The sequence below is a fragment of the Boleophthalmus pectinirostris genome, unplaced genomic scaffold (assembly GCF_026225935.1).
Source record: "Boleophthalmus pectinirostris isolate CB_2022bp ecotype Guang Dong unplaced genomic scaffold, ASM2622593v1 HiC_scaffold_5, whole genome shotgun sequence".
In the NCBI taxonomy this organism is placed as follows: Eukaryota; Metazoa; Chordata; class Actinopteri; order Gobiiformes; family Gobiidae; genus Boleophthalmus; species Boleophthalmus pectinirostris.
The window spans coordinates 28,079,370-28,106,151 of NW_026571404.1; the positions used below are offsets into that span (position 1 = coordinate 28,079,370).

General features: G+C 37.5%; 1 protein-coding gene across 1 annotated transcript in view; it reads left to right on the forward strand.

Moving 5' to 3' along the window:
* LOC110156979 (VPS10 domain-containing receptor SorCS1-like) overlaps positions 1-21,862 on the forward strand; it is a 109,150-nt gene extending 87,288 nt beyond the window's left edge. Inside the window, 6 exon segments of the mRNA XM_055162627.1 lie at positions 1,287-1,399; positions 2,752-2,886; positions 9,917-10,016; positions 11,398-11,506; positions 15,760-15,914; positions 20,067-21,862. Coding sequence (XP_055018602.1) covers positions 1,287-1,399; positions 2,752-2,886; positions 9,917-10,016; positions 11,398-11,506; positions 15,760-15,914; positions 20,067-20,125 — 671 coding nt within the window. The 3' untranslated portion in view covers positions 20,126-21,862.
* The last annotated feature ends 4,920 nt before the right edge of the window (positions 21,863-26,782 follow it).

The following is a 26,782-nucleotide window of genomic DNA, read 5'->3' on the forward strand; positions in this document are numbered from 1 at the left end:
TAAGGAATATTTATCAGATTATTGAAATGTTATGTAAACAGTTCTGCAAAAAAGGTAAACTATTTTTATTTTTTATATACATTAATGAAAAAACATGCTGAAGAAAAGTAAGAATAGATAATACATCAACACTACTATGTTGTTATTTATTTATGTATTTATTTATTTATTTTAGTTAAGATAAAAAAAAAAGACAAAAACAAAACAAAAACCCTCAAACATCCCACTCCTCTCTCCACACTCAACACATACACAAGACAGTACACTGAGTACATAAATATCAAATGTCAAGTGGCAAACTATTTTAAAACTGATGACATTTCTCTTGGACATGTAAACAGAGAGCAAGTGAGCAGATCTTTTTATTGAGATATCTGATTATTCTAATTTCTGTGGCCATGTAAATGTGCCCACTGAGAATAAGATGATTATAATTTTATAACTAAAGCTGGAGTGTATGCAAATTCTATCCATTTATCATAATTTATCTATTATAATTTATGGCATGCTTATTTCACTTGTTTTATTCATTATGCATTATGTGGGTCAGGTAGTCTATAGCGGTTGCATGCAGCTTCCCCATTATAATCCATGCAATTTTACTTCAAACACAGTATGCACAGTATGCACAGTATGCACAGTATGCACAGTATACACAGTATGTATAAGAGAGAGAGTAACTGTAAACAGAATGAAAACATGAATGAATGATGCAAAAAATCTGGTACAGTGCCTTCAGTGCATGTTTTTGGACTACTTTGGAAATCTTAGCTTTAGTATTTTCCATAGTATTAAGTAGGCCTGAAACAGTTATGTGCCTTTTCAGTTTTACACTAAATTGTATGTATAATGTCAAGTAAAACACTTAACTTTTGATCTTTGTTAAAAGGTGCATTGTATAACTTCTGGTAAAGGGTCTTGTCAAGTAATTCTCTCCATGGAGATGTTATTGCTTTGTCTGGAATGTTTCACAGTATGGCATTAAGCCTTTCTACCTTCATGGAGACCAAACCAGACCAAGTTAGAGGTCAGATCTGTAGTAACCCTGCCCACAGTCAGAATGCCTGTTTTTCTAGGTATTTTTGAGCTCTATAGCCACTTGTAATTGAATAAATGTAAGGTAGACCTATTTAAGGTCATACTGTAGAGCATTCCAGGCAGAGCAAGAAGGTGACCAGCCCAGAAAAGTTACATAGTGCACCTTTAATGCAGTTTAAAAATGATTAAAGTGTACCGTTGTCTGTATATAAAACTAAAATACCCATATGTTGTCTGTGCACTTCCAGATTACTTCCGCTCCCACGTTTTAGCCTTCTCTTCTAATCTGGACGAGCTGAACCCCGGGGTGTCTGAGTGGAGAGATGACATTGGCAGAGTGGTGAAGAACTCCATAGTGCAGGTCAGATCTGCTGCTGTGCTACTGGCTAGCATTACACAAAAATCCATTTAAATGAACAGCACTGCAGTCAACTTCTAAAGCCCTCTTTCAAACTTGGCAATTAAGCGCTCTTCACTAGCCCGCAGTGAAAAATCCAAAGCTTCACTGAGCTAATATTTCCTATACTGGGATGTGTTGAATTAGTAATATGACTCTATGCGGTTTTAAGCACTCCAGTTTCTCCACGTTTTAACCTCACAGTGTAATTAGCCATTAACCTCTGCACAGTGACATTGCACATGACATAAAACACAGCTAAAGCATACCCTATTGGAGAACTTGTCATAATACGAAAGGGCAGAGCAGACAAGATGACGACAGCTGTGGCCAAACCTCAAGTAAAAGGGAGTTGTTGAACTGCGGTCAAGTGTCTGGTTTTACTACTTAGCATCTAAAGGGAACGCCAAAAACACAGCAGCTTATGTGAAAAACCTGTGTACTAGATTCTAAATATATCCATGAGTAGCCCTCAGTATGAAACATTCACTCTGACCTTCTGTCTTGTCGGATATTCCCACGCGTTACACTGGGAAGTTGACAGGAGACCTCTACTTATTGAGGGACTGCACTAAAAGCCCCTGTCTTCGACCACTGCCTGTCAAATTGAACTTGTACGTCGAAGCAGATTTGTGCATTATACGGCGACAGTGACTGGTACTTAGGCAAAGATATGCGGGAGTTAAGTCTGTCATGTTTGGTCTTTAAAAAATCATCCTTTGAGGAATTCACAATCTCAGATACCACTTTATAGTGACTACACTTTAATTAAGCATGAACATAGACTTAATTCATAATGGACAAAGAGTTTATAGTATTAATAATGATTCAGGATTACTACATACTTATCGTTAGGGTTAAGTGTTAGGACTGTAAAAGGTGCACTATGTAACTTTTCTGGTTGATGGTCCACCACCTGCTTGCCTCCGTGGAGTTGTTATTGCTTTTCCACAGTGTAAGACATTAAATCTCTCTATCTCCAGGGAGACAAGCAGGAGAAGCCATCAAGCCAAGATTTCTGGAGAGGCACACTAAAATTGCATATTTTTCAGTATTTTCTGAGCAATAAAAACACCCATATGAAACAAATGCAAGGTAGGTATAAGTTTAATGTCATACTGTGGAAGATTTCAAGCAAAGCCATAACAACAGAAAGGCCTGTAGCAGACCCATTCATTTTCATCTTTATTCATGCTGTTAAGGCTATTAAAATGTAGTTCTTATAAAGTGTTACTCAATCATGTACTGAAAAGCCATGATGTCACTTCTAACCTATTAAAATGTTAATTCTTGTTTTGAATTTTTTTTAATTAAAGGTCACAGGAATCAGTGAAGACCAGCTCTTGGTGGCAGTGCTCCCCGGGTTGCCTACAACAGCCGAACTTTATCTGGTGCCAGAGATGGGGGCGAGAGGGGGCGCTGTTGAGGAGAAATGGGCCAATCTTGACCAGGTACACTGTCAAATCGCTCAAATACAGCTAGACACTTAAGGAGCGCACTGGGATGCACTGTAATAATTAAATGTAAGAATAACATGGTAGCAGAAGACAGGAAGTCTCTGGGGGATAGTTCCCAGGAGAAACCAGTCTATGTTTTGCATATGTTTTAGCCCGCGGAGATGGGCTGCAAGTTTAGTTTCAGAATGGAGGATAGTAAATTCACTTAGTAGAGCTCCGCTGCTCCCTTTTATGTCCCCATCGCATTAATAATGTAAGTTTTATTACTGAATATGAGTCTAGCATTACTGCCTGCCTGTCATACATTACAAAGATAATTTTAAGTTGTGTGGCGCTGGAGGGTAGCCTACTGGGTCCAAATTGATTAAAGGAGATTAAGTAGTTGGATCCTTTATAAAATGCTCCTATGGTAGGTTCTATCTGTCTATCTATATCTAGCTACCTGCCTTGCACACAGCATTTAAAAGGGTTAAGATCCTCAAAGGAATGAAAAATAATACATTTAATATAGAGGTGGGCAGATTATTGAAATATCCATAGGCTTCTGAATGATGGAAAATTAGGACCGTTGCCAATTTAAAACATATATATATCTCTTTTGAATAGGAAAAGGACATCAAAATCTTGCATATAACAGGAAGCTGAATCCCAGGAATAGATATTTTGAACGTTGTTTTGAATATATGTCAAGTATGTTCAATCCAATCCAGTTTATTTTTTAAGTGCTGCACAGAAAAAAAAAAAAAAGCATTTAAAACAAACAAATGCTCTACTAGTGCTCATAAAAGTAATAATAAAACCCTAAAACAGTACTAAAAAAATATTTAGTTAATGATCACAAATGCTGAAAAAAGAGCTAATTGTAAATTTCCAAACAAAGGTATAAAGTGACATTTTGGTTAATTTTTTCGGTTATTTATTTATTTATTTATTTTATCATTTCACATTTGTCTGACACTTTAACCTTAACTTATTTCAACTGATGAGGAGCAAGATCCAGATTTCCCTATTGACATTAACATTGTGTCCCCATCTGTATAAAATATTACTGGCCTATAGAATATTATAGTGTGAGCTGCAACCAAGGAATAACATTATTGGTTTGTTTAAAATATTTTCACCAGAAATGGATGTCTAGACAGTCTGAAATAAGCAAACTTATTCAAAGTCATGTTTGAGTATTGGGTATTTTTGTAGTTATTGTGGGCCAAGACAAAAATCAATCACATCAATTCACATCATGTCGATTTGTCATTTTCTGTCCAACTATCTAAAAGTACATTTATAAGGCCATTTTGGAGCAGGAACTATTGATCTTAGGTGACTTGGCTTTTTTCTGCCCTATTCTTTTCAAAGTCCCTGGTGCACTATGTAACTTTTTTTGTTGGAGGTCCATCACCTGCTTGTTTCTACGTATATGCCGTTGCTCTACCTGGAATGTTCCACAGTATGACATTAAACTCCCTACCTTACATTTATTCAATTACAGGTGGTTTTCTTGCTCAAAAATACCTAGAAAAACAGGCATTCTGACTGTGAGCGGGGTTGCTTCTCCACAGATCTGACATGTATCTGGTCTAGTTTGTTCTCCATGAAGATAGAAATAACATCCCCATGATGAAAAGCATTTGATGAACCCTCCACCAGAAAAGTTACACAATCCACCTTTAAGTGAATATTACTGTATTAACCCTAATTTAATTTCACAGATAATTTCAGAAACTCTACTGTTTAATCATCCATATGTTGACTTTTAGCCTTTCATATCTTTTAGTTCTTTCCAGTACTTTCCTCACCAAAACAATGCATCTCAATGAGCTACACGCGCCTTCCTCCATCTTTGTCAAAGTTCAGTTATTGTCACATATAAAAAAAACAATTTTAAGTGCAGCTTGGTTCTTTACTCCTCTGCACTGTGCTGCAACTCCACCGATTGCCCCCAACTTTGACGAGAATAAAAGACGACATCATTCTCATTGTGATGGATTACCAAACTCAGGGAAGTCTGAAGTCCAAAAGTATTTTCCTAGCACAGCGAATTGAATAGAGAATCTGGCTGCTTGGTATGTAGGCAAAAGTGTTATGATTTTGAAAAGGTCAGCGGCGATGACGAGCGCACCACTCTGCCAGTAATTGGACTAAAATATGGAAAACACTGGCATTATCACGGATAGACAGCAAGAATGTTATTTATGCTTTTCACAAACTTTTGAATATCACAATTTCTACTCATTTACCTGTCAGTTTGATGTACTTAGAGCATTTTGAAGCCACTATTCCCATAACTAAATTGTTCATAGTTCTTTCCTTTCTGCATTTGACATAAATAACCTCCCCAACTCCTCTCATTATAGCACACAGGATATCTGAGCTTTTATTACAGAGATTTAATGCCCCACAGCTGGCCTTTATGGTTATGGTTGACTGTAATACTGCATAACGCCACTAGAGAGCAATGTCTTCCCATGCATTTGACCGGACAACAGCTCATTAGGAATGCAGGAAGTGTAGAATGCTTTCAAAGACATGTTTTTCCTATAGAAAGACACTCATTAAAACAAATATTTATTATAATATTAGCTACCATAGTTTATTAACAATACCTAGATATTTGTAAGTGTTGCTTCAAATAGATGTTTTGTGGGTTAATAATGTATAGAGTATAAGTTATGTTCTCTATATGATGAGATATTATGGTAAGTATTTGTAAACATAGCCCGTTCACTGAGCTGCCTGTGGTGTCTGCATGATGGAGGTGAAGAGTTTAATCTAAATTATCTCTAGAGACAGACAGCATTTCTAAGTGATCTCTGGTCTCCAAGAGTGCAACTTTTTCATTATTTTGTTTACTATGTTTAAAGGTGCACTGTGTCTCATGCGGAGGGTCAGTCACCTGCTTTTCTCCTTGGAGATGTGCCTAGGATGTTCCACAGAATAGCCATAAACTTAAGAATTTCAATGGAGACTTGCAAGCTAAATTCTAGGTTAGATTTGTGGAGAGGTGATGCCACTCACAGTAAGAATGAATGTTATTTAAGGCATTTCATTTTTGAGCAATAAATAACACCTGTAATTGAATAAATGCAAGGCAGATTAGTTTAATACTAGAATGTGTTTCTTGTCCTTATGCCTTCAGTAACATCTCACATCATATAGTACATCCATAATTACAATAATTTCAGGTATTGCTTATCAAATCAAATTTAAAGCAAAAATGTTGAACAAACTCATTCTGTTTATTGAACAACAATGAACACACTTGATACATCTGAAGAAAGAAAGTAAGTCTCAGTTGTTGCATATGCCTTTTGGAGAGTGGAATTTTCAGATTCATGTCCTACAAGGAGCTCTGTTCATCCTGTAGTCAGATGGTATGTGTGCAGTCTCTTGAGTTTCTCAGTTGGTTGTTTTGGCGATGTGCTAAAGGTAGAGGAAGACCAGAGGCTGGTAAAAGGCAGGTGACTGGGCTCTGGGTGTCAGATTGATCTGGTTGAGCTGGTAATATTTCTTTTGGAGAAGAAGCTTTGGATACCTGGTCCAGCACAGACCACACAGGCTCCAGTCTCATGTCCCTGAAGGAAACAGGTGTGGAGGGACTTCTACCTGCGGGAGTATTCTGTGCCAGGCTCAGAAGAGCTAGGTGCCTGCCTTGTGTACAGACACAATGTTATTTTGTATTATAAATAATCCCTTGATGGCAATGTGACTCATGAGTCACAAGGCACTGTACTTTTACAAATGTGTTTCACATCTTTACGTATTTTGACCAATTCACCATTTCCCAAGTCCCACAAACATACATAATCTAAAAGCACTTTTAGATTACACTTAGCATACATTAACAGCACTCATCGTCATACATACAGACAGACAGACTCACAGCTAGCTCCTCATGTCCTCAGTTTGATCTCTGTTCTCTCATTTTCATTGGTGCACAGTCTTCTCTGAGTGATCATTTTACAACCATTTTATTTTTTATGTTTAGATCTTTTGAATAAATGCTGTCTTATGTCTAAATACCAAGGACAACCTGGGTCGTGAGTTCTTTGACATTTGAAAAAGTTGGCGAACAAGAAACCTGATACTTTGGTTTGAGTTCAACCTTTTTAATATGTAAACAGTATGCTAATCAGAGCTTTATGGACAGACGTGTGTGTTCATCACCACGGCGGGGACATTGTTTCTCAAGCAAATATCATTTTGCTGGCTCACAGTCACTCCCGAACTGACTTAATAGGTATTTAATTACATTGATGCATCATATAATTGGCACCAGCGTGGAAGGGAGCCGTACTGGGGCAGGCGGGCTGGATTGGGAATTAAAGAGATGTATTTATCTAAAAGCCTGTCTGATTACCTGGCAGAATCACACTGATAATAGGGCAATAAATCTTTCAGTTCACTCTCCTCCTCATCTCATCTCCACTGAGTCGCAGCGCTACTCGGAGGCATCTCGTCAGTTGGACTGAGTGAGAGCCACACACAGGCATGTGCGAAGCCTGGCGCGCCTTATTAAAACGTGTAATAGATTTACTGACCCTGATATGCCACTAGAACAAAAAGTAATTATTCATACTGTGTTGGAGTGGTCTAATTTTAACCAGTGGAAAATTTTGAGAAGAGCGAGATGGAATTAGTGAGGCATGGCTAAGGACTCCAATGGGCTCTGAGAAGACTTTTTAGTGGTGTGTTAAATGACATTCATTTAGGTATGAAAAGGAAGAGAGAACAGAGGAGAAATCAAAACAGTGATTGTATTGTGTAAAACGCACTTTGATTCACAGTGGCTGTGCTTGAATGCGTTTGCAGAAGAGCCGAGGTGCAATTGAGTAGATAGGCCTTGTTTCCACCAGTCATCTGTGACTGTATAAACATCCTGTGGAGATAATGTGCTTTTTATATATTTTAACAATGTCTACGCTCTCAAGATTTTCTTGGTGGCATTATGGTTTTGTAATCATCATAGTTGTAGTTACTAGTTTTTAGAGGTGAGCCAAAAATCTTACTAGAGTAAAAGTTATGTTACTTCAAAAGAATATAACTGAAGTAGTGGTCAGTGTTAAACAATAATAAGTTAAGATTTACAAATTACAATTTCATAAGAATTTTTGCTTTACAATTTTGTGCTTTTTTCATGAATTACACACTCAGTGGTGGTAATCTGTTGTCCAGCTCCCCTGGGACTAACTGAAGGACACAAGGCTGCCAATCTGCACCATCGTCCCCTCTGACTACAGCCAACCTTCACTCAAACACCACTTTCATACTTGGCAATGTGGGTGAAGTGTCTTGCCTAAGGACACAACAACAGTTTTGCTATTGTGGCACCTGGTACTCCCAGCCATCTCCGTATTTGGGGAAATAAGTGTAACTATCTGGCGAAACATCTGAAAACTGTTATATTTCTAACCTATCCTGTCCTGTCCTATATTTTCTCCAGGGCAGTTGTGGCTACAGTAGTACCACCATATGGAGTCAATGAAAACAAAATTGTACACGACTTTGAGCTTTTACATATGAGCTCTTCTAGTTTCTTCTGTTAACGTTTTGTAACATATTCAAATGGTTAGTGTTTTATTCCTCTTGTGTAATAATAAAAACTGTACTTAAGGAACTACTTGGAAAATGAGTTATGGGGAGCAAATTGTAGTGTTTAGCGTAACTCTGCCTGTGGTAAAACTTGGAGGCCATAGTTGCTGTAGTCGTAGGGGCAGTATAATTATATACAATGATTTTATAAGCCTATTTTTGCTTCAATTTAATTAGTTCTGCATAATTTCTACTTCTACTTTGGCAGTGAGTTTAACCACTCTTATCTAAGCAGACCAGTGTTTTCTGGAAGCCAAGGTGTGTGGCCCCGGATTCTTTTTTTGTTAAAGAGTTTTTCTGAAGTAAAAATAATAGAGGGATTAATAATGTGAAATGCCACTGCTCAGGCTACATCGCTAATAAGGCTGACCGTTTTGGGAAGAATATCTAATTGCGATTTTTCTGACAAGAATTGCTAAATTAGTTGTTTTTGTCGATTGAAAATACTGATATTTTTGTCAAATGATAAACACTAATCATAAGTGACCAAAGGAATAAGGAGAGACTATGTTCAAGCTCCACTTTTCAGTCCAGGAGCCCCAAAAACAAACCCAATGTCCACTTTGGTACATGTCCCATGGAACAATGCAATACAAAAATATTATAGGTAAAATAAAAAATATATATATTCTGGTTGACGAAAGCTGACAAATTGGCGTGACATTTCAGTTGAGTGAAACTAAAAAGAATTAGTTGACAAAAGGGAAGTCTAGGTGTCCCTGCTTAGACTACCGCCCTCACGATTTGGCCCGGGATAAGCAGAGGAAGATGGATGCATAGTTGTCTAAATCTTGGCCAAACACTGTATAAAGAAGTGGACTAAGGGAGTGTGATGTTACTCATCGAGTTAACTTCAGTCAAATGAAACTCACAGGACTAGCAATTATAGGAGTGAATTTGAAGTTGAATTCTATATTGGGAACAGGAATTTATTTACAAACAAAATTAAAACACCAGGATCTTGTACAGTGGGCTAATTTGAAGAGCAAAATTACAAGGCTCACTGCAGCAGTTACAGACAGAGGGGTGACAAGTTTTCTAAGTAAAGTTAGGTGAGCCGGAGCATCCCCATACTCATTTCCTATTTGGAACACGGCTGCTAGCGGGTTAGCTATGTCTATTTAGTCTGTGACTAAAAAACTATTAAAGTTGTTTTGTCAAAATGAACACGTCCATTCAAATGCGATTTCAATTTGATTGTGATGAATCTTGCAGTCCTAATCGCTAACCACTTGCCATTTTACCTGATAGGTTTCTTCGTCAAACTCAACCTGGGTCTTATTCTTCAACATCAACATTTCCTCCTCTTTAGAAGGAAATCTAAATTCTGATTCATAATTCAAGCTGTCGGAGAGGGCTGAAATATTGATGTCGGGATATTGCAGTGCAGCCGGGCGCTAACCGACTCTTCTCTGCTCTGTCACTCTCCTCACAGCTTTCTCAGGTTCTGCTAAGTGCTCTGAATCAGGATCTGGTCCAGTTCTCACTCAAGCCCGGCGTGCAGGTGAACGTCTACGCCACGCGCCTCTCTCCAGGTCAGTCCCAAGCACACACACTTGAGCACACGCCCGTCACAGTTTTTACGATATGGGACAGTGTCAGGTAAACTTTGCACTTTTAATAGCTGTGTAGAAGAGAGGAGTAAAACTGGATCAAAAGTTTGCGGTGTGTTTTTTTCTGAGATGTTTGAGAATTATATTTGAAAAAACGGTGCATAGTGAGAGGATGCCCCCTCATCAGCAAGCCAGCCACCATCACTGACATCTTCTATGATTGATCTCTGCTGTTAATGGCTAATGACCTCGGAGATGTATGAAAACATCAGTTTGTTTACTTTCAGGTAAAGGAAATAGATGACTCCTTTCAATACACTCCCTTATAATGTGCTTCGTAATCATATTTTATGCATTTTCTCCAATGTAATGCATTTCTAAAGTAATCCCTGTTGCAAGTATATGTTATAATGTTGTTTTATCATAAAAAAAAACATACCTGCAGTGTGTTTTGTTTTCATTCACATATGTTTAACACACAAATCCTGCATATTTTGACAGAGCTCCTCTAACAGAAAACACTGATCCCCTTTGTGATGTCATGTGGTAGTACAGGAAGAGCTCCACTGTCTCTGTAAACTCCAAACTCTTCTTTCTCTCTATGTCTATCTCTACTGAACAAAAGGGAAAAAGTAGCTGGTTACTTGAAAACTGGTGAACAGAGCATTTTGAAAGATGTTGAAAGACTAATAATAAAAAATGAAACAACATTCAATTTTGCATAAGGTAGGATCTTTAAAACTTCTTTTACCACAATTCCCATTGCATAATATATTAGTATAGTGAAAAATTGTCATAGTTTTTAAAGTCAGCAATTTTTTCCTCAGTTTAATTTATCACTAAATCAATCAATACATGTTGCCAATATCAGAATACAAGTCCAAAAGTAACTAAAGTAACAATAATCCTAAGAGTGATTTATTGTATAAGTAATCATGAAAAGTGATGTATTACTGTGTGTTTGTATGGGATCAGAGAGGAGGTCAGAGGTCACAACCTTGGGTGTGTGTTGACAAGTCTGTCGTCTGAAACTTACATTCAGTCAGATTGAGTGCTGCACTACTTGCTGTATGAATACAAATATACAAGTAGGTCTATAACTGAATAGGTATTTAAAATTAATCACAAATATGACTGTCCATATTGGTACACTGAATAAGTGTACAGAAAATGCAATAATTAGCTACCAAAAATGTTATGAGTTGTACTAGTAGAAGATATGCATAAAATAAGATGTAGAGGGAAGCATTCCTTAAATATGCTTAGATGAATGCAAAATATATGGATATATTGAAGGAGGATAAAATGGAATTGTATAATCTCTGTTATTCCCCTAACCCTTTGCTTTTCTGTTATCTTACAGCTCCCCTAGTGGACAACAGTGAAATTGTCCACAGCAGCACTGCCATCATCATGCTGGTGTCTGTTGTTCTAATGATCCTGGCCATTTTTGTCATATATAAATTCAAAAGGTAATATGCATATACACACACACACATACATTTCCATATGTAAAGTAGTAATTGACCCAGTACTGTAAGCAACTTTACTGAAATCTCTGCCTATTCCCTCCACCCACTTCAGTGATAGATACCGCTCTATTTCCTTTGTCTACTTTGTAAATGTGTTTGCATAATGGCCTTGTTTAGTGCTGGCCCCATTACCTACTAGCAACCGCCGCACTCCTGAGCTTCTAAAAGTTTCCCCAAGTATTTAGACTCCCTATATATCTGAGTTATGGACAGAGGCGGTACAATAATAGCCAGGAGGAATAAGACAATTCCCCTCTGTCTCAATCTGCGGAATATTACCGGGAATGACAGTCTAATCAATTCTTCCGGAGAGCTCAATGGGTGTCACAGTCCTGCAGTTATCAATATTCATCTATCTGACAATGTGAGGGTTGACCTTTTGGAAATGCTAAACACAGGCATCCAAGGTGAGGCGTACACTGTGCAGGGATGGCAGCAAAGGTTGAGGAGATAAGTCCAGAGACAACATATATTATACAGTGAGGGACATACAGTAAATAGCGTCCCCTGCTCCCTCTAATCCCATGCCAATCACAGGGGATAGCTTTGAAAGCAGTTTTGGCAGCTTTCGTTATAAAACTAAGTATGCCATCATCCTGGAGTCTTAGAAGTATAAAAAACATTAAATTAGATCTGTTGAAATGCTGTGTGTTTGGCCCCTCTCGTGGGGTTGCATCTGCAGTAATGACTTGCGTGCAGTGTTTTACAAATCAATATATGGCACATGGGAACATATGCCTTTTTAATTACTCTGATCATGTCTATATATTTTATTTTTTATTATATAGTCTTTAATTGTGTCTGTAAATATACCTTTTGTAGTACTGCATTTCACATTGAACTTAGAGGCACACTATAACTTTTCTGGTTGAGGGTCCAACACTTGCTTGTCTGTATTGACAAGTTTTTCCTTTCCTTGGAATACAACACATTAAACATATATTTCTAGCATTAATTTCATTGCTGGTGTTTTTGTTGTTCAAAATACTTGCAAAAAGTACACTTGTATTCATACTACAAATGGGGTCCCCACATATTTGACCTGTAACTTTATTTATTATTTTTATGTATTTATTTGTATAGGGACAGTACATATTAATGAACATTTAAATGTAAATGTGTTTATAAAGATTATAATTTCCATCTTCAGTCCCTCGGCAGCTGGAAAAGTACAGGTGACCATGGAGTTTACCTGCTTGTCCCCATGGAGATAGATCTGTTTAATGCCATATTGTGGAACATTCCAGGCTCACAAAGACAACCGTGTGCCCGACCCCCCACCATAAAAGATCCATAGTGCAGTGTGGCTTGTCAGAAAGATGACATATTCAGGTCTAGATCAGACTTTCTTGATATTAAAAGCTTTTGCCTATTGTGAATGTTTTAGGCTAAAGGTTACAGATACACATAGCACCAACACAAAGCATGTTCTTGCCCCCTTCTTGATTGAATTCTTAACTACAAAATCTGTCTTTTTGCTCACTGAATGTGGATTTGGCATTTAACTTTATTTTCAGTGGCATTCAAAGGGTCCTAAGAAGTCTCCAATTTTACCTGTAAAATCCTCTATCCTGTTTTTAAGACATTAACTTTCAAAAAGCTACTCCAAATGTCACTGCGGCAGATGCAGACGCACGCCACACGGGGAGAATCTGAAATTAGAAATGCAAGATGTTAGTTTTAAGTCGAATCGAGGGGCTGCATCTGAGGGGGATGAAAAATTGATTGAAAACTAAGGTGAACAATATGAGAGTGAGAGTGCAGTGCCCCATGGAATGCTCAAAATGCCTGAGTTTCCCTGGCTTTTCTGCGCTATCTTTTTACACTGCTTATACTTATGTGCTCCATTTTATCATCAGTTACACTTATGAACATCTAATTGATAGTCTGCAAACATGTAAGTGGTTAATTAAACTAGGTAAAGAGGGGGTATTATGCAGAATCAACTTTTTGGAGCTTTCTACCATGTTTTATTGTTGTTCCCTCATCACAAACATGCCTGAGAGGTTTTATATGTCATCCATGCATGTTTCAGTAATTTAGTGATCTCTACCTGGCCTATTCGAACCCCCCCCTTACGGTTAGCTGTAAGATTCTGCCCAATGCTCAGTCCAGAAGCCTACATCATAAATAAACAAAAACATGATGATTCCAAACAATAAAACGTAACATGGTGATCTAAATATGTTATATGGTAGCAATTAATACCCCTAGACGTAAAATCCCCCCTCTTTAAAGGTGCTATATTACACCAACTGACTCTTGTGAGCTTTAGGTCATGTTAGAATGTTAGCTCATCAAAAACATACCTGGAAGTGTGTTTTGTTTCATTCATACATGTTTGAGTAATCATTTATTATTATCGGTCTGTCAATTTCACATCTTTCTTGAGCTCAAAATGCTCTGTTCCACCTTGTGATGTCTATTATTAGTTTTCAAGTTAACAGCTTTACCTTTACCTTTTTATTCCAGGATTTAAATTATCCAAATAATTCTAGCAAAGGTGTATGGAGTTTAAAAACACAGTGGAGCACTTCTTGCATTACCACATGACATCGCATGGTGAAAGAGTGTTTTGTGTTTGAGAGAAGAACTCAGCCTAAATATGCAGGATTTCTGTGGTAAACAGGTGTGAATGAAATAATTTACCTGGAGTTGTGTTTTATTATAAAATTCCAAATATGTTTGTGATGAGGAAACAACAATTACAACATAAATCAGAAAATAGCATAATGTGGTGCCATTTAAAGTCAACTGTTCACTAGTATTTATTCTGCCTTTAATAATGTCTTACTCTGCATAACATTAGCATGCTGCTAATTAGACACTATTTTATTAACAAACTCTTTTCAAGTACTTTATTACTGTGATGTTGGGACCTTTATACATGCACCTAAAAGGCTTTTGGTAATAAGGGTCTTAAGGGCTAATACCACAAAATGTAGTTTTTCCCTAATTAACACTCAATAAATATAGCAGACTCTTATGTAACATATTAGAAAAGTGTTAGTTATGTCTAATTAACAGCACAATAGGCACACAGAATAAGGCATTCGAGGTCCTATTACACAGATTTTACTCTTTAAGCCATGTTATATATGTTTTTACCTCCTCAGAAACATATCGGGAATCGTGTTTTGTTTCATTCACATGTATTATTATTTATTATTAGTCTGTCTACATCTCCAAAGCTGAAAATGCTCTGTTCCACCTTGTGATGTCATGAAGCAGTACTTTTCAAGTTAACAGCTACCTTTTACCTTCTTGTTCAGTACTGAGTGGCGATTCCAGCACTGTCTAACTGTAGACAAGGTGTGGAGTATGGAGTTTAAAAACACAGTGAAGACCTTCCTGTATTATCACATGAGATTACAAGGTAAAACAGAGCATTTTCTGTTTGAGAGAAGAACACAAAAAAAACACAACTCCAGGTCTGTTTTGACGAGGAAACAACATTATAACACAGATCAGAAAATAACACTACATGGGCCCCTTAGTAAGAGCTGAAAAAATACTAACTTTAACTTTAATCAGTGTACAAGTATGCAAATTAGCAGCTACAGTACTGAAAAGTTGTAAAAGTACAGATACATGGTTATGTACTGTACTCTATTAGAAGTCCAAATACTGCAACCACAATTTTATCTAGGTAGAACTAATTACTACACATCAAAATGACAATAACAAATTTAGAAGCGTGATATATTGCTGTAGTACTGTATAGATGATAAATGATAATATTGATTTTACTAATTTATGACCCTGACACTATAACCCAAAAGCAGGTTTAAACCACAAAAACTACTCTAAATGTATAATATTGTTAAAAAATCATGAGCTGTATAAAATAAATAGAAGATGAAACATTTTAGTACTTAGTTTGCATCTGTAATGATAAAAGTTATTAATTCAACCTTTTATAGCTCAAATCTCATCATAAAGATAAAAAATAACCAGCTCCGTAGTGCAAAGAAAATATAACCCCCTAAAAATATGGTTCCAGCTTTCATATATTGAACGATAAATTCATATAGTAATTATTGTAACAGGCATACTTTTCATCAGTATTCAGTTTAATCAGTTGCTTTCTATCTCTGGCAGCTAGTTGGATATAAATAACTGTTTTCAAAAGTATTAGCAAGCAACCTTTTTATTTTTATTTTTTTTCTCCGTTCCCCTTGTGTACCCTACAGGAAGATCCCAGGCATCAACACTTACACAGCAGAGCAGCCAGACAAAGAACAAGAGGTCATCCCGACTGTGACCTCCATAGCAGAGCCAGACCCGCAGGGAGACAAGCTGACCCCGCTGGACCGTGTGGATGTTCACTTAGACTCCAAAAGCAGAGGTACTGTCATGTCCGCGGCTTCCTCAGGGCGCCATAGACTTTTCCCACTGTTCACTAGAGATGTTTTCAGCGTGCACACAAATAAATCCGAGTTACAATTTAGCCCATAGTTTTGTATTACTCACTAAAAAAGCAAAAACAAAACATAATTCTCTGTGTAGCTATCTTCTGTCTGTTACATAAATTTTGATTGTAAAAATAGGATATGAGTACACCCAGAGCGTTATTCTCTTTGAGATAGCCTTCTGCTGGGTAATTTTTTGCTTCCGCTTAGTGTACTTCTTCACGTTATGCATTATCGGTATCACAAATACACTGAGACCAAGTATCAGTATTAGAAAAAATTGTATCGGAACAACACTAATTACTATACAAAATTTCACGTTGGCTCACAAATAAATCTGAGTTACAATTTAGCCTGTAGTTTTGTATTACTCACAAAAAAAAAACTATAAACATAATTCTCTTTGTAGCTATCTTGTTCAATTTTTTTTATTGTAAAAATAGGATATGTGTACTCTATCTTTTTGAGATAGCTTTTTACTAGTTATTTTTTGTAGTAGCCTTAGCCCACTTCTTCACATTATGTGGCATCGAACAGGTATCATATCGGTATCAGGTATCGCAAATACACTGAGACCAATTATCAGTATCAGATCATAACCAAAAAAGTGGTATCAGAACAACATTAATTTCTAAACAAAATCGAAGTTCAAAAACAAATCCGGGTTACAATTTAGCTTGTAGTTTTGCATTACTCGCAGACACAAAAATCTCTGTGTAGCTGTCTTGTTACATAAATTTAGATTGTAAAAATAGGATATGAGTGGGTTTACAAACAACAAAAATCTTAGTAAGGAAGTTTATTTTGCAGTTGTATTTGCCATTTCATAACTATAATAAATCAGATCTATAATAATACGCCTATATTTCTTAGTTAGTGCTATCCAAAAATGTATTATTGCCACACAGTGTGATACAGCCCAACAGATCGGGAATGCCCATTGATTTTCACTAGATAAAACTTTATAGTCTTTTAAAAATGTTGTGTTCTGCTGACCCCCTGTGCATATATTAGCATAGTTTATTGTCTGTTTTACGGTCAGCGCTCCCAAGCTCCTCTGCATTGTTGATGGCTTCAGGTCGAGGTGTATTGTAAATAAGACATTGTATAAATATTGGTGTCCCTTTGGAGAGCCAATTAAGAAGTATGTTATAGTGAGAAAGATAAGAAGAGGAGTGTAGCGCATTACTAGTTTGGGGGTGTGAATGAATCTTATTTAAAGGTGCATTGTGTGAACTTTACTGGTGAAGATGTTATTGCTTTGTCTGGAATGTTTCACAGTATGGTATAAAACCTTTCTATCTTCATGGAGATCAAACCGGATCAAGGTACAGGTCAGATCTGTGGAGAGGCAACCCCGCTCACAGTCAGAATGCCTGTTTTTCTAGGTGTTTTTGAGCTGTAAACCCACTTGTAATTGGATAAATGTAAGGCAGAGCTGTTTAATGTCATACCGTGGAACATTCCAAGCGGAGCGGTGACATATCCATAGTGTAGTGGACCAAACAGAAAGGCAAAGACAAGGTATAAAAATAAGTTTAAATTTAATAAAGTCAAAAAAAGATGAAATTTAACAAAGGCTCAAATGAGGTAAATCATTAACAAAAAGCCGGGCTCAACTTGGGAAACTTAAATCAAACTGAACACAACAAAACTAACCCGACCCGACAAAGGAACAAGGGTGTTTAAATTTAATTCATGACGACCAGCTAAAACTAAAACAAGCGGGGAAAACTACAGTAAATAATTAATGAAAACTACTAACTTAATCAAAATAACAAGAAGGGAAATAAGTATAATACAGAAAATAATAAGTGATAATAAAGTGACCTTAAAACGAACTAGACAAACGAACTTACTAAAACTAGCTAAATAGTGCTCCCCCCTTTGTTGATTCATGGATGGTCTCTCCCGAGGGTCCCCTGTCTGGCTGCTCAAACAAACAAAAGAACAAGTGTAAGTAAATAAATAATTCAGACTTATACTAAAATGTGTACACCCAAATTAGAATATAAGTCTAAATAAAGGAATTAAATTATGTGCTGTAATTGACTTAATGTAAATGAAATGAAATAAATGAAAGTTGGGTGGTGGTAGAGGTGTCCACCACACATAGAAACAAGCAGGTGACGGACCCCCAACCAAAAAGTTACATAGTGCACCTTTAAACAGAATTGCACAAATAGACTTGGCTGAACTCACATAAGTGCATACTGCCCCAACAGTACATTTATATATTAGCTTGAAAACTTCAGCACCACTCCAGCTCCAGGGCCGTTGGAAACTAATATTTAGCTGAAATACACAGATCCAGGTAAGTTGGCCACAAGCTCATCTCTGCTTCTGAAAATATTACTCGTCTTTTTAGGGTTGTTCCGATACTGATACTGGTATTTGCAAAAACTTCCTATACCGCAATTTTTTTTAGGTATCGTATCAAGTCACCTGATCCGATACCACCTAAATGAGGACCATGAATGAGGACCCACTGAAGCGAGCATGGCCTCTATTGATGTCTGTGGTTAATGCTCTCGCTAATGCCCAGAGTGTTATTCTTGTTGATTTTCTTTAGAGATAAGCTTTAACTAGTTATTTATTTTTTGCCCTTGTGTAATGACAGGATGTAATTGCTTCTTCTCACTTCTTCACACTATGCTGTATCGGATTTGTATCTGTATCGCAAATAACCTGAGGCCAAGTATCAATATCAGATCAAATACAAAAAAAATTGGAACAATACTAATTGCTATACACAATTTTAAAGACAATTTTTACGTTTTAGTTATTATGTTATGTGTATTATGTTAGTTTGGTTCTGCAGTACTTCAAATCGTACTTTTAGGTGTTGAATAATCTGTAGCCTGAAAACCCAGAATGCTGTTTGGTGCACACTAGAATGCACTCTTACTCGTGTACCTTCAGATATTCATAGAACTATTCATTGTTACTGTGTTACCGGTGAGGTGAAAACTTTTTGTTTGGTATTTGTCACACTTTTCAAATGTGTTTAACAGCGAGCGGCGTCCTTTCCTGAACCACTGTTCCTGTTCTCTCCGCTCGCCAAGCTCTGACACACTGTCAGTAGCTTTTACAGGGACTATTTCATCTTCTAAAAGTAGTTCCAATTAAATCTGCTCAGGCACAAACGTTAGACCAGTATCTCAAACCCTCCGCACATAGAACCAAACTCAACAATTAGGCCAGCTAGAGGTAGAGAAGTCCTCTTTTAATTGGGATGAAGTGGCCATTTAATATAGCAATAAAAAGTTACTGCAGAAGTCATGACAGCAAGTCTAAAATGAAGATTCAGCACAGGAAAAGGTATACCAAACATGTAAATCAAACAAACTTTAAAATGTAAGAAAACAAAGTAAAGTCAGTGTGTGAGAACATCCCTCTGTTATTGCACAATTGAAGTTTGATTTCCTCAGGTGCATTCTTAAAAGAACCAATCGGAGCTAGGGGACAAATTCTTGATAACCTGAAGAGGCTACCTCATCAGCTGACAGCTCTTAGACACACATGCTTTTCCTATGTGGATTTAGAAAAAAAGTCTACTAGTCCCACTTTGAAGTTATACTCAAATCAAGCAGTGTCAGACTATTTTCTCTGTAGAACTGAGAAAGTTGTTTGACTAGCCACACTACACAGAAATAAGCTACAGTTGGAGACCATTTGGTTTTATCAATTTTAGCTGTTTTTTCCAGCCATATAGTGGCAATAATTGGACATGTTCACAAATGTCTCCTTCCTTCACAAGTTTCCCAGTGCAGGGTTATACCAGTCTGTGTTTGAGACTGTGCTGCATTAGTATTCATGTGTGAGTAAAACACAATCAAGTGCAAAGTAAGGCGAATGTCGGTGTGAATTATTTGACCCAATAAAATAATTAGTGCATCAGGAAGGAAGGCAGAGTGGTGAAAGCATTTTCATCAAGAAATATCTGCACGGTTCCAGTTGATTTACCTCCAGCAGCGGCTAAACAATCGACCCATCCAAGACAAATGTGTTTGTACAAAATACACTCTTATGCATATGGCTGCATAAAACTGTGTGTGTGTGTGTCCCTGTGCCTTGTCCCCTGCCAGGCTACCTGCCATCTCACGCAGACATCAAACTCCCTGATGAAGCACCCCATGTGTTTTAATGGTGAGAGTGTATGACCGCCTCCAAAGCAATACATCTTCTTTGGCAGTTACTTCCAGAAGCCTATGAATCCACGGTCACAATGAACAGTCTCTGGTGTTTTGTGCCCATGCATGGACGGACCAGCTCGCACTGTGCTGCCTAATCCCTCCGAGGACACTGTACAGATTTATACTCGCTTCTGGAGGGGGACAAAAACTGGAACACTTTTTGACTGGAAATACTTGTATTTTTGCAAGGACGCTTGATCTTTTTATGTAAATAATGTACATTCTTAATGGACAGGGGTTGAGGTCATTTGTCTCAGCTAGTTTTGGCTGTGTTGCTTTAATGTAAAAATATCCAGCAGTGCAGATGTTGAATAATGTCTGTGAAAAGAATTCTGTGCAAAAGTCTTTGGGAGGTTTATAAAAAGACTATGTACAAAAGCGTATAACATAAAATGTGTACTAAAATACATTATATGATGCTTTTTCAGTAGCGCCCCAGAAGGTCAAACTAGTATACCAAAAGGTTGCCAGTTCAAATCCTGCTCTGTCTATTACATTTATTTGTTGTTCCTAAGCAGACACCTTAGCGCCCTTGAATGTATGTAGAATTTCATTATAAATCTATCTTGTCTCCATGGAGTTATCATTAATTTTCTTTAAATGTTCCACAGTCTGACTTAAAACATATCTATCTTGTATTTGTCCAACTGCAGGTGTGTTGTTTTTTTTTGCTTTAAAATACCCTGTATTCAACATATATGTGGACTCGCCTCTTCCACTGATTTGACCTGTAACTTGACTTAGTAGCATCACTGTATTGTCTTCTTGGAAGTAGACCCTATTTTACAAGATTTAATGCCATACTGTGGAACATTCAAGGCAAAGCAATAGCATGTGACAGACCCTCCCCCAGAGGAGTTACATAGTGCATCTTTAAAGGGCCCACATTAGGCTGTTTACTGATTTATGTTATAATGTTATAATGTGTCATTCACACATGTTTAGCTCACAAACCCTGCAGATTTAGGCTGAGTTCTTCTCTCAAATGGAAAACACTCTGTTTCACCTCATGATGTCATGTTGTAATACAGGAAGTGCTCCACTGTTGAGTTTTGAAACTCCAGACACCTTCACTAGAATCATTTGAATTGATTTCAGACCTGGAAATGCCAATCTCTACTGAACTAAAAGCAAAATGTAGCTGTCAACATGAAAACTACCAAAACATGACATCACAAGGTGGAACAGAGCATTTTGAACTTTGGAGGAAACATGTAAATGAAACAAAACACTACCCCAGGTTTTTGAGGAGATAACACCATTATAACATGAATATAAAACTCACAAGATTCAATTTTGTGTAATATAGGACCTATAAAGAGTAAATCTAAAGTGATCTTATAGCATGTTTTTTCTCACCACCTCCCTTAAACTTTTGCACAGTGCTGTTGGCTCCTTTTTTCTCTTGTGTTGTGCCATTTACTTTGTTAAACTATGTAGAAGTGTCTTATCACAGTTACAGCAGAGACAGTGAGGGGCGCGCGGATTCATTAAGCCTTGTACAATCACTAAATCTTATCTCCCCATCCTCATCAAATGAAAGCTCGCAATATCCACGAGATGAAGAAGGCCCCCTAGTCCCACATCTGTGTATTCCATCAAGTAGTGTCCCTCCCCCCACCTCCTCCGATGTTATATATGTCATAACAAAGCCCAGCTGATGATTGAAGAAGATAGACTTTCAATAGGCCGGAGCAGCACTACTAGCAGCAATCCCTCTTGTTTTAAGGAGACCCAAATAAGTCAGTCTATTGCAAAACTCCCCTTCATATCTGTCAAAAATACATGCATATATCTACTACTTTCTGCCTACAATATTTTTTTCTAGCTTCAGGAATCCATCTGACTTTTTTAACTTTTTTTTTTTTTTATCGCTGGGAGCAACCGTTGTACAGTTTCTCCAGTAAATTTGAATGTATTGTTGTGAATTAAATTAGTTGGTTTGCAGCAGAGAAAGAGAGAAAGTAGCAGCTAAGGTTGATGGAAAGCGTGCTGTGTAGCAGGGGGGAGCTGGGAAGTCTTTATGCCTGTGTTATTTCAGGTAGAGACGATTTGCAGACAAGGCTGGGGTCCAAGTAAAACAAATGGATGTCAGTTTAAATGTGTAGCTCTATTTGTACAACCGCTGATTGAGTTTTGTCCTGTTATGTTTATTTTCTTTCTTTTTCATTAAATACAAAGTTTTGAGTGAAATATAGAAATCATTAAGAAGCTGATCTATGTTATAATGTTGTTTCCTCACCACAAACATACATGAGTTGTGTTTTGTTTCATTCACACACGTTTAACTCACAAATCCTGCATATTTAGCCGGAGTTCTTCTCTCAAACTTTGTTCCACCTTGTGATGTAATGTGGTAATACATGAAGCGCTCACTGAGGGTGTCCTCGGTAGAATCATTTGGATGATGTCAGCTCTGGAATTTCCCATCTCTAGTGAACTACGACCCCGTTTACACTGAAAAGAATCCGCGTATCACCGTATCACTGTATCGGAAACGATCTGCGTCCAGATTCTGTGTCCGCAAGCCTTCCTTATCCACACAGCTTTGAGCATATTTGTTTACATTTTACAGAAACGAAACTTAAAACCACATGGCTAATTAGCATAAACTGAGCGCTCAAAACAGCTCGCTATTGTGCGCTGATGTGGTTCAGCTTCTGTCAGAGTAAAGGACACGACTCAGTGGATTATATGTGTTCTTTCTGTGACAGAGGGATGTTCTACTAATGGTGAGTCTGTTCTGTGCTTCTATCGCATTGGAGATGATTCAGGTGAAACTTCTCAGAGATTATACATCTGCAGGTCGTACGCATAGACCATATATATTAATATATTCTAGCCTCTTAGCGTTTTGGCGGTGAAATAGCTACTTCACGGTACATAGAATTACATCAGCGTATCAACGTTTTCAGGCGTCCACACAGTGCCGGATCAGATCTGTACTCAGATGAATTCGTGGAAGCTGGCGGTACCAGATCATTCTGTCTCTGGAGCCATTTTCTATCGGATTAGTGTGGACGAACACTGCATCCACAACGAAAACGATTCAAATACGTACTAGTGTGGACGGGGCCTTAATGTAAAAAGTAACTGTTAATTTGAAAAGTACAGCTTCATGACATCACAGGATGGATAACTTCAGGTATATTTTTGATGAGGTAACAGCATTCTAACATAACTTAAAGCTTGCAAGAATCCAGAGGTGCAGTATGTAACTTTTCTGGTGGAGATTGTTATCTATTTTGCATTTATTCAGTTACAGGTGTTAGTAGTAATTGCTAAAAAAATACCTTGAAAAACATGCTTTGCTATCGTGTGCTGGGTTGCTTCTTCACAGATATTACGTGTGACATGTTGAAGGGTTATCTGTGCCAAACTGGAATGTTTTAGCAAAGCAGTTGAGAGTAGAGAGTAGTCATTCAACAGAAAAGTAACATAGTGTACCTTTAAAGTTTAGATAATTGTATAATGCTTCAATGTTCCAAAAAGGAAGTGAGAAAATCTGGCTCCAGTTCACTTTGTATTGAAAAAACATCATCCATCTCTCCATAACTGCCACTATCAGGCTTCTCATTTTGATCTTAAAATGTTCATATTAACCCGCTCTACATGATTCCAATTTTTATTTCGCTGTTTTGTCCGTAAATCAATTGTTATTCCTAATATGGAACTCTGCTTCTATAACTCTTAGCCTTGGTGAGCTTCATTTGACTGGGACCGAACGCTATGGGTGGCGTCACACTCCCTGAGTCCAAGTTTTTGTAGTCTATGATATGGTCAAAAATGCCCTGAAAGATTGATGGCTCCTCTACACTAAATGCACACTTCAGCATCTCATCTGTGTATAATGATTACAGCCTTGTCTGCAAATATTTACTTCATGTTGCATTCATGTGGTACTTTGGTAGGTACTTTAAGTTGTGAAAGTCATACTACTATTTTTGTAATTTTATGTATGTACTTTCCGTTTTAGAATCTGACTTGTTGCTGTTTTGAATCACAAACAAAACATGATAATGATAATTTGAATTTAGCTTCAACTGACAATATTTTTTTTTCCTTTCCTATCAATTTTAAAGAATTTTTGTATATTTTATTGTTGCATTTTTATTATTTATTGACTTATTTATTTCAGCTTGGCACAAACATCTATGAAGGTGTTCTCATTTAAATGTATGTAATTATTTTGTGTATAAATGTTGTCAACCCTTGTAGACCTGTTTTAGCTTCACAGCAGATATTGTCTGCCCATATTTATGCACTAAGTAAATGTAATGAATAAACAACCATTTCCTTTCTGTGTTAATGATACAGTTTCCAGTTTATAGTACCACATAAAAGCAACATCCATTGTTATTGTCACTGTTGTATTTTGTGTTGTTCACTGTGAAAGCCTTAAAGCGCCTGTACCGGATTTTAAAATGAATCAGGAACATGTTTTAGTTTGAACTTTTAGCCCTGCCCACTAAATTCTTTCGGACGCTGTGATATTGTACCATGACACAGAAACAACTGCCTGAAAATCTATCATGCAGTTGGTTTGCAATGAGTCTTTGCAGCAATGTATTGACTTGACCAAAGAGGTGATCGTCATTGATACTTTGCTGCGGATGTCATCAACATTCTCTGGGGTTTAATGCTAACGTTAAGCACTGCTTTATCTGAGGCATGTTAGATTTTAATTTGAGCTTTATTTTAATACAATGTGACCATAACAAACTAATTTAGATTCAAACTGACTACTATAGGTGAGCTGATGTGTGCTGTTAAATAAGTCCTTCTCAAATAACACAGTCACATTAGTTAGTGACTGTAATAGTTTTTCAGTTATTCTCACCTTTTTTTGTTGAAAATCACACTCCTAAACAGGACTGATAACTGTTTAAATAAATTTTGTGCGATCTTAAATCTTATTTGGCAGTGTTTCCTAATGTGTACATTGTATCTCCATGGTAATTGATCAACATTCTGCCAATACACACCCTCAGTGTGATATCATTGCAAAGTATCAATAAGGAGCTTCTGCAATATAAAATAGATTATAATTCACAGTCTATTGTTACTTATTTAGCATCTTTCTCATTACAGTAAATGATGTAAAACATATTTATCTTGACAAGAATGAATTAAAATCAGGTACAGGCCTTTTGAAAACCTCTGGACTACAGCCTCACTGAAACCTCTCCTCCATTTTTTCTCTATGTGGACTGACATATCCGAACCAGCAGCATCTAAACATGGCACGTGTCTACTTCTTACAGTAATGAAGCATCGCTCGTGATCCTGGGCTTGCTCTAGTTTGTCCCTCGGAGGACCGTGGACACGAGACTGTGGATTTCCTGTAGCTCCCAGGGACACAGATAGAGAGAAGACATATTTGTGTTGTCAACAGCCAGCCTCCGCACGCTGCTCTGGTCCAACGATGTCTCTTTGGGATAACTACTCCAACTCCTCTTCATCAAATTTTTTCCACCTTTTAAGTGCTGTCAGCATCATGCGTCAGAAAGACAAATGGACTCCCCCCTTCCTCTCCCTCTTTCAATGTGGGCTAAATAAACTGGTATTGTTATAGGCAGACTCAAATGAAGCTTGTTACATCCCATTGTTAACACATTTTGGGCCAGTGGTCGGACCTGTGAATACGACTGTGAACACATTTGCATGGGAAATTTTTGTCATTTTTTAAACTGCCAATTAGGATAAAATTGTAAAAATTGTCAACCCGCTATGTTGTGTTTTTTTCCCACTGCTCAAGAAGAGACTGGAAAGCTCGTTTATTACATGTGATGTGATTATTACTGGGTTGTTTTCAATGGTGTTTTTCTAAACCCCAGCAGGAGTAACCATGGTTGCAGAAATAAAACAGCAAAGTGGACGCAGCGTGAATGGTTGATGGCGTGCGCATCTGAGAAAGTCTTTGATCGGCTGAGAAAATCAATGGCGTTGATTGGGGCTTTTAGTTGGTGTTTGACCTTTGATGTTGTCAATCAGAACAGTTCATTAAAAGGGGGCTTCACCTCAGAGCGCGCCCGTCAAAGCCACAAAAAGTCCAGGAGTGAAGGCCACGCACAAGTTTGACTTTGACTTTGAGACCGGTGCTTACGCGGTGCTTTAGATCTACTGACTAACTAGGCCTTCTAACCACCTGCTATTCCCGTGCTCAGAAAAAAGAATCCAAATATTGAATCCACATAAGTCGATAGGTTTTCCTCTGATCACCAGTGTGCGTTTTTGTTGACGTGTTTTTACTATATGAGATGGATTCTGAGTCTTCTTTAAAGGTTCTATATATTATGCTAAATTGATTCTTGTGATCTTTAAGCCCTATTAGAATGTTGTTATTTCAAAACTTGCCTGGAGTTGTGTTTTGTGTCATTCATACATGTTTGAGTAACCCTTTATTTTTAGTCTGTCTACATCTCCAAAGCTAAATGCTCAAAATGAAGATGTAGTTTTCAAGTGAACAGCTACATTTACTCTTAGTGTGGCCATATTGGCTTGTCAAAGTCTGATCCCATCAGATCCCAGAAGCTAAGCAAGGCTAAGCCTGGGTACTACTTGGATGGGAGACTGCTGGGAAAATCAGTTGCCACAGTGGGGCATCA